This window comes from Peromyscus eremicus, chromosome X, assembly GCF_949786415.1.
Source record: "Peromyscus eremicus chromosome X, PerEre_H2_v1, whole genome shotgun sequence".
Lineage (NCBI taxonomy): Eukaryota > Metazoa > Chordata > Mammalia > Rodentia > Cricetidae > Peromyscus > Peromyscus eremicus.
In genome coordinates, this window is record NC_081439.1 from 10,959,180 (window position 1) to 10,968,749 (window position 9,570).

General features: G+C 39.0%; 1 protein-coding gene and 1 pseudogene across 1 annotated transcript; both read right to left on the minus strand.

The window, feature by feature from the left end:
• Positions 1-3,087: 3,087 nt before the first annotated feature.
• Positions 3,088-3,475, minus strand: LOC131899974 (cytochrome c oxidase assembly protein COX16 homolog, mitochondrial-like; annotated as a pseudogene).
• A 1,216-nt stretch (positions 3,476-4,691) lies between these two features.
• LOC131899658 (ferritin heavy polypeptide-like 17E) lies at positions 4,692-5,448 on the minus strand. Its single transcript, XM_059251150.1, has one exon. The coding sequence runs from the start codon at positions 5,311-5,313 to the stop codon at positions 4,783-4,785; it is 531 nt and encodes a 176-aa protein (XP_059107133.1). The 5' UTR covers positions 5,314-5,448; the 3' UTR covers positions 4,692-4,782.
• Between the last annotated feature and the right edge of the window lie 4,122 nt (positions 5,449-9,570).

The following is a 9,570-nucleotide window of genomic DNA, read 5'->3' on the forward strand; positions in this document are numbered from 1 at the left end:
TCCATGTGTGTCCCTCTTAGGGTCCTCCATTTTACCTTGTGGATTGTGGCCTGAATATCCTTTGCTTTGCGTCTAATATCCATTTAAGAGTACTTACATACTGTGTTTGTCTTTCTGGGTCTGGGTTACCTCACTCAGGATGATTCTTCCTAGTTCTATCCATTTGCCTACAAATTTCATGATGTCATTGGTTTTTTTACCACTGAGTAATACTCCATTATGTAAATGTACCACATTTTCCTTATCCATTCTTCCATTGAGGGGCATCTAGGTTGTTTCCAGGTTCTGGCTATTACGAATAATGCTGCTATGAACATAGTTGAGCAAGTGACCTTGTGGTATGATTGAGCATTCCTTGGGTATATCACTGGTCATTAATATCTCCTAAGATCAATGGACTCAATTCACCTATAAAAAGACACAGGCTAACAGAATGCATATGAAAACAGGATCCATCTTTCTGCTGCATACAAGAAACACATCTCAACCTCAAAGACAGACATCACCTCAGTGTAAAGAGTCTGGAAGAGATTTTCCAATCAAATGGTCCTAAGAAACAAGCTGGTGTAGCTAACCTAATATCTAACAAAACAGACTTCAAACTAAAATCAATCAAAAGAGAGGGAGAAGGACATTTCATATTCATCACAGGAAAAATCCATCAAGATGAAGTCTCAATTCTGAACATTTATGTCCCAAATACAAGAGCACCCCCATTTGTAAAAGAAACATTACTAAAGCTTAAATCACACATCAAACCACCACACACTAATAGTGGGAGATTTCAACAACCCACTCTCACCATTGGACAGGTCTGCTAGACAAAAACTTAACAGAGAAATAAGGGAACTAACAGATGTTATGACTCAAATGGACTTAACAGACATCTACAGAACATTATATCCAAATACAAAAGAATATACCTTCTTCTCAGCACCTCATGGAATCTTCTCTAAAACTGACCACATACTCAGTGACAAAGCAAACCTCTACAGATACAAAAAAATTAACCCCCTTTATCTTATCAGATCACCATGGCTTAAAGTTAGAATTCAACAACAGTAATGGCAGAAAGCCTACAAACTCATGGAAATTGAACAATGCTCAACTGAATCACCACTGGGTCAAGGAAGAAATAAAGAAATTAAAGACATCCTAGAATTCAATGAAAATGAATGCACAACATACCCAAACTTATGGGACACTATGAAAGCAGTGCTAAGAGAAAAGTTCATAGCACTAAGTGGCTACATAAAGAACATGGAGAAATCTCACACTAGTGACTTAACAGCACACCAGAAAGCTCTAGAAGAAAAAGAAGCAAACTCACTTAGGAGGAATAAATGCTAGGAAATAATCAAATTGAGAGCTGAAATCAATAAAAGAGAAACAAAGAGAACAATACAAAGAATCAATGAAACAAAGAGTTGGTTTTTTTCAAGAAAATAAACAAGATAGACAAACCCTTATCCAAACTACCCAAAAGGCAGAGAGAGAATATCCAAATTAAAAAATCAGAAATGAAAAGGGGGGCATAACAACAGACACTGGGGAAATCCAGAGAATCATTGGGTCATACTTTGAAAACCTATACCCCATGAAATCAGAAAATGTAAAAAAAAAAAAATGGACAATTTTCTGGATTGTGACCACATACCAAAATTAAATCAAGACCAGATAAACAATATCAATAAACCCATAACCCCTAAGGAAATAGAAACAGTCATTGAAAGTCTCCCAACCAAAAAAAATCCCAGTGCCAGATGGTTTCAGCACAGAATTCTACCAGAATTTCAAAGAAGAGCTAATACCAATACTCCTCAAATTGTTCCACACAATAAAAACAGAAGGAACATTGACAAACTATTTTTACGAGGATACAGTTACCCTGATACCCAAACCACACAAAGATGCAACAAAGAAAGAGAACTACAGACTAATCTCCCTCATGAACATTGATGCAAAAATATTCAATAAAATACTGGCAAACTGAATCCAAGAACACATTAGAAAAACCATCCACCATGGTCAAGTAGGCTTCATCCCAGAGATGCAGAGATGGTTCAACATATAAAAATCTGTAAATGTAATCCACCATATACATAAACTGAAATAAAAAAACCACATAATCATCTCATTAGATGCTGAAAACGTCTTCCATAAAATCCAACACCCCTTCATGATAAAGGTCTTGGAGAGATCAGGAATACAAGTATCATACCTAAACATAATAAAGGCAATATACAGCAAGCCAACAGCCAACATCAAACTAAATGAGAGAAACTCAAAGCGATTCCACTAAAATCAGGATCAAGAAAAGGCTGTCCACTCTCTCCATATCTATTCAATATAGTACTTGAAGTTCTAGCTAGAGCAATAAGACAACAAAAGAAGATCAAGGGGATACAAATTGGAAAGGAGGAAGTCAAACTTTCATTATTTGCAGATGATATGATAGTATACATAAGTGACCCCAAAAATTCTATCAAGGAACTCCTACAGCTGATAAACTCCTTCAGTAATGTGGCAGGATACAAGATTAACTCAGAAAGATCAGTAGCTCTCCTATATACAAAGGATAAATGGGCTAAGAAAGAAGTCAGAGATTCATCACCTTTAACAATAGCCACAAACAACATAAAATAGTCCTTTTTAAAAAAATATTCTGGGAGAAGCATTTGATAGAATGATGAAACTCACAGGCTAGGAAAGTACAGTCAGTAAGTTACCCACCTGAAACCTGGGACGTTTTATTTTATTTTTATTTTTGTTTTTTTTTTAGATTATGATCATTTATTTATAGGTTTAACATAAAGTCACAATTTTATTGGGAAAATTTGGATTCAAGCCAATGATTTTCAACAAAAACCAAAACAAGGCAGATGCACTAGTGGCTGATAGAAAAAAAGGATTTGTGGCACGTTATGATAACAGTAGTCACATTTTTACTGCGTGTGTGTGTGTGTGTGTGTTCAACATTGCTACTTTCATTTGCAAGTAGACTGATTGGAAAGTCTTTATAGATTTATATTTGACTTTTTAATCAAAATTTTCAGCCATCACATTACTCACATCCAGGTTTGCACAGATCTAGAATCTTCCTAGTGGAGTACAGGTCCAGTTGAGATCATTTTATTGAAAAACTGAGCACAGTCAGGCTGCCTTAGGCTTAAAAGCTTCTGGGTTTCGTCCTTGGAGGAGTTCAGGATCTTCCCAGGGCCTTGGGCCTCGAATATTCTTCCAGTCTTCAAAAGTGGCGTCCTTTATTTTCTCATATTCTGACTCTAAAGTTATTTTATTCGCTTTCAATTTTTTTTTTTTCTAATTCAGGATCAACCTTAATCGTCACAGCATCATACCGGATTTGTGAAGATTTCCGAAGACCAAAGGAACCTCCGACAACCAACAACATGGGGACTCTGTAGAGAAAGGTCTTGTTCTTGAGCAGGGCGCACAACATGGCGGGCGCAACCATGGCTGAAGCTGCGGTCGGCTTAGCCCCTTCGGAGTGGCCCCAGCGCGACCGCCTAGAACCTGGCGGCCTCGACCTTTTATTTTAAACACTTCCCTATCTCATTTCCTTATCTTCTACCTCAGTGACACCAGATGCTTATATAGTTACCATAAACAAAGAAAGGTGCTCCAGATGACTCAACCTATCACAATCACACCACAAGCCTTGTGCTCACACAGATGATAACAAAAGGGTAATTTGAACATTTCCAGGGACTAAAGGATTGCCTTTCCCCTCCACCCTTCTGGATAGTCAAAGCTGCAAAATAATGGGAGATGACTATGGAGAGATACTCCTAAATATCAATCTTAAAATTTCCATGAGATCCACGTTCATTTTTTTTTCAAGGTGAGAGGATTTTTTTTGTTTGTTTATGAAACAGTCTCATGTAGCTCAGAGGGCCTCCACCTTGCTGTAAAGCAGAGGGTACATTCAACTTTTGGTTTTCCTGCCTCCAGCTCCACGGTGCTGTGATTTCAAGTGTGTATCACCACCCCTAGTTTATCGCCATGGTTGGGACGCATTCCAGGGTTTTCTGAATACTAGGCAAGCACTATAAAAATTAAGCCACACTCAGTGTAGAGTAAAGGGACCAAGGAAAGAACACTCTTACTACAATTTGATCCCAAGACCAGGGCAAAGGAAAACACCCTCCCCCTGACTTCACCCCAAGCCCAAGACCAGGGCCAAGCAACAGAATCCCACCAATCACTATGCCAAGATCCAGCCACAAAAAAAAAAAAAAAAAAAAAAAAAAAAATCCCAATTCCAGGCCACGCTGGAAAGCTCCACCCCTCTCCCTCACCCCAAAATACTCTATATAAATTTTGCCTTCTTTTCTTCAGTTCCCTGCTGCTTCTTCCCTGATTAGAGGCGGCCACTCTCCTGGTTTTTTTCCCTCCCGATAAATCTCGTGGGAGGTTTGTTGTTCGGTGTGCTTGGTTCCCCATTGCCAGGATACCTTTCCCTTCAGAATTCTAACACTTGCATCGGGGAGACCTTCCCCGCACGGAGCAGAGCTGTAACACTTCTGTTGAGGAAGCATTTTCCCTTCCGAGCTGCAACACTTTCACACAGTCCCTAATGATAAGAGTTTACACATCAACTTGATACTTTAATTTTGCTGAAAACAAATTTATTTCAAACAACAGTCAATCAAAAAGAGAAAATAAGTGAACTTGCTTCAAAAGCAACATGAACATCAGGTGTAATGGCCAGAGGAAAATCCCATGGCAGTGGGGACACCCCAGTTCAGTCCACTTGAGGCTTTAGGACAGGCTGAGCTTGTCCAAGAGGTATTCAGCCAAGCCATTCTCTGGATCCTCCATCTGGCGCAGATTGCTCAGACTGCTGCTCAGCTCCTTCAGAACTTGGACCTGCTCACCCAGACAGTGATTCTCTAGGAAGTCGCAGAGGTAGGTGCTGCCTTTTCCCTTGGCCAATTCATGCAGGTTCAGCAGGCTCTGGTTGATGGTCATCTCCATGTGGAGGGCACACTCCATGGCGTGGATGCCCCCATGCCAACTGTCGCGGTCCGGTCTTGGGATGTCATGAAGGACGATGCTGCCTCCACACTTATTCTGCAGGAACATAAACATCTCGGCACTGGTCTTGCATTTCTGTGACTTGCTCAGGAAGAAACGCTTTAAGTTCTCCAGGGCCACGTCATCACCGTCAAAGCAGGAGGCCATAGACAAGTACACAAAGGAGGCTTGGAGCTGCTGCTGGATATGGGTGTTGACAGCGTCCTCGCAGTCATGGTCATAGTTCTGTTGCACTTGCGAGGACGCTTCAGCCATGGCAGGCGCTTGAACACAACAGTCTCAGCAGCTCCTGTACCTACTCAGATGGGCAGGGCGAGAACACGCTGCCCCTGAGTCCCTCAGAAGAGAAGAAGACCCCCGCCAGAGCTCAGCCGAAAGGCCTCGAATTGAGTGTTGGCGCCTGGTGATGACGTCATTTCAGCGCCAGGGCTTATACGGGGGGAGGGGAGGGTCAAGAGTGCTGATTTCCATAGCAAGGGGGCCTGGTGGGCCCTGACTGACCTACGCTATACGTTTTAAAGGACTCTGAATAAACTCCAAAGTTTTAGGCTAAATCCTCTGGATACTTTATTTCTCTGATTCTTTATATTTATATTCTTTATATTCTCTGAATATCTCCACAATGTTATTTCTCTCAACATTCTGCTGTTTGCTTTCCTTAGGTAAACTTAATATCATAAAACTTTATTTGAATGACTGGTCTCATCACTTCCCTCAGCTAGTATTTACCTGACCCTATGAAGATAGGGTCAAGGGTTAGGGTGAAGGATCATCAGTACTCAGTGACATCATTAAACCAGGCAACTGTGTGGTGATGTTAACTTCTATATAGGATTTTAAAATAGTTTTTCAATAATAAATCTGAAAGTTTTTTTCATTAATATAGAGGGTAGCTGAGAAAACAGACACTTTGATGCCTTTCTATGGGTAGTATATTCATGGTGATTCAGTGTCCTCCAACACTCTTTCAATTGCCACTGCTATGAAATAAGCCTTGTTAATCATGAAATGAATAAAGTTAATGAAATTAGCTTTCAGAGTATTTATTTATTTATTTATTTATTTATTTTTTATTTATTTATTTATTTATTTATTGGTTTTTCAAGACAGGTTTCTCTGTGTAGTTTTGGTACCTGTCCTGGAACTCACTCTGAAGCCCAGGCTGGCCTTGAACTCACAGAGTTCTGACTGACTCTGCCTCCCGAGTGCTGTGATTAAAGGTGTGCATTACCACCGCCCAGCTAAGAGTCTAGTTTTGTCTTTATTATGAGTATATGTGCAAGTATTAAATTAAGTGATCTTTTAAGAAGGCTAATACTGTATTTTTGTACTTAGTTCATTAATTACAACTAAAACAAATGATCTGTTGTTTCTTTTAAGTAGGATATAATCCCAATTGGTCAATTTAAAGCATTTATCATAACCATTAGGGCATGACTATCTTAAAATAAAGGACTTCATAGACATACACTCACCAAAGAAAATGTAATTTCTTAATCCAGTTGAAAACTATTTTCATAGTCAGTCAATATACTTTCTATAATATAATCTTAAAGTGACTACAATAAACTCAGTTAATAATTGTGAAGAATTTGTGCTTGCTTTCATAAGAGTTGTTGCAACCATGACTTTTCTTCTTGACTGGAACACAATATAATTTAAAATTGACACTTACTCTTATATTTTTAAAAAAATCACATGAGGATTGTCTTAGCCAGTGGTCTATTGTAGTGAAAAGATATCATGACCACTGCAACTCTTATAAAAGAAAGCATTTAATTGGGGCTTGCTTACAGTTTCAGATGTTCAGTCCATTTTCATCATGGTAGTGGCTGAGAGATCTGAAGGCAACAAGAAGAAAGAGCCACTGGGTCTGGTTTGGGCTTTTGAAACCTTCAAAGCCCACTCCCAGTAACATACTTCCTTCAACAAGGCTACACCTACTCCAACAAGGCCACACCTCCTAATACTTTCTTTTTTTTTTTTTTGGTTTTTTTGTTTGTTTTTTTTTAAAGATTTATTTATTTATTTAGTATACAGCATGTATGCCTGCACACCAGAAGAGGGCATCAGATCTCATTACAGATGGTTGTGAGCCACCATGTGGTTGCTGGGAATTGAACTCAGGACCTCTGGAAGAACAGGGCCTCTTAACCTCTGAGCCATCTCTCCAGCCCCTTTTTTTGTTTTTTTGAGACAGGGTTTCTCTGTGTAGCTTTGCGCCTTTCCTGGGACTCACTTGGTAGTCCAGGCTGGCCTCGAACTCACAGAAATCCGCCTGGCTCTGCCTCCCGAGTGCTGGGATTAAAGGCGTGCGCCACCACCGCCTGGCTCCTAATACTTTCAAATAGTGCCACTCCCTGGTGACCAAGCATTCAAATCTATGATACTATGGGGGTCATTCTTATTCAAACCACCATAAGGATCATGGTGTCTCATGTCTGTTATCCCAGAAATTGGAAGGCAGATGCAGAAGAAACTGGAGGGCAATGGTAGAAACCACTGTAGTGATTTCAAATTCAGCCTATCTCATACTTGTAAAAGCAAATATAAAGAACTACTGGTAAGTGAGAAATAATAATAATAATAATTAAATAATTAAGAAAAATTTCAGGTTTTCCTTTATGTAAAACATTAAACAAGACTGGCTTTTCTAGCATCTTTCAGTTTTTACATGTGTGTTTGTATTAATCAAGGTTTTCTCTCTCTCTCTCTCTCTCTCTCTCTCTCTCTCTCTCTCTCTCTCTCTCTCTCTCTCTCTCTGCAGACTGCAGTCCAAAAATGGCTAGCTGTGAATGGAAAGTCCAAGAATCTAGTAGCTGCTCAGTCCCATGAGGCTGAGTGTCTCAGCTGGTCTTCAGTATATGCTGGAATCCTGAAGAAGTAGGTTCAAATGCCAGTGAAGGAATGGATGTGCTGACAAGGTGAGGGCAAGCAGGCAAAGAACAAAAGCTTCTTTCTTCCATTGTCCTTGTATAGGCTTCCAGCAGAAGGTGTGGCCCAGATTAAAGGTGTGCCTTCCCACCTCAAGATCTGGATTAAAAGCATGTATCTTCCAGCCTCAAGATCCAGATCAAAGGCATGTTATCTTCTTGCCTCAAGATCTGCATGACAAGTGTGCCCTCTTATGATTTCTGGATTGTAGTTCATTCCAGATATAGTCAAGTTGACAACTAAGAATAGCTGTCACAATGTTGAAATACCTTTTCATAGTGAAAATATTTGTTGAATGAATGGTGCCATAATCACTATTCTTACAAAAAGCCATTGCATATTACAAACAGAAAAGTTTCCTTATCTAATGTAGCAATAGACTGAAAAGAAGACTCTATAGTCTGTTTCACTGCTAAGGGCTCAGCAGCAAATGGCCTAAGTATCACTAGATACTGAAACATACCCAATTCGATTTGTGGTTTGTACATCCTCCCAGTGCTGAATTTATCTTGACTCCTGCTATACACCTGTGGTGGCAAGCAATGAAGAATACCAGTTCCTAGCTCCTCCCAGAACTGGGAACTAATATCTTTGTTTCACTCATTGGATGAATCAGTGCAAGTTTTTCTACCATAGTTTCAGTTTTACCTTTTGCACTTCAAGATTTCTAAGTAAATAAGTCATCATCCCTTGTACACTTGATGTCAATGTAGAAATGTGACACAAAAAGACTATAATGCCAGATTTCAGTCCTTGTCCTCCTAGATAACCCCATTATTTTACATTTTCTCAAATAAAGAGAGAAATAACCACATTACTCAGTATTTCTCTATGGTGTACCAAAAACAATAATAATGCTAACAATGTATATGAAATTTGAAAATAATAGCATACACTAATACAATTATTTGTCTGGCTCTCATAAATTTCCCCTTTTCCAAAACTCTGTACTTAAGAGAATTCTCTTGATATCTGATATTTGTTATAAATATCTGAATAAAATAAAAACTACTCCTGTTTCCTTATTGACAACCAATACCACTGAGAGTAAGGACAGCATAGAAAAACACTCATACTTTCTCCAAGGAAAGTGTATTTTACTGGGTTTAGCCACAAAGGTTAAGCAAAAGATTGCTGACATAATCGTATTTTGCCAATACATTTCTTTTTTGGTTCTTTGGGTCCATTTTATTTGATGTTTCCTGGCATAAAATGTCAAGATTGTTACATCAGTTAGAATGACAACATCTTAAAAGAGATCATGCAAAACAAGTGAGTGTGTTTAAGATGATAGTATTTTTAGTTCATTAGTCTCCATTGCTTCAAAACTTAGTTATGCAAAAAATACAATTTATAAACAACGTAGAAAATATGACATGTTCAAAGAAGTTACTAGTGACTGAGCACCATGATAGTCATTTAAGGCCGCTCTGTTGCAGCCCTCACCAACAGGCACTGCTTACTCAGAAACATAAATGTTAACCTGCATAGGTCGGACTATATTCGAAAACTGAAAATGTGTTTTAAAAGCAGTCTCCATTGGTGGGAGTATGATTCCAATGTATTCTGTGTAATTAA

Excerpts from the sequence above, each read along its gene's own strand:
- LOC131899658 (XM_059251150.1), bottom strand. The coding sequence starts at position 5,313 with ATGGCTGAAGCGTCCTCGCAAGTGCAACAGAACTATGACCATGACTGC.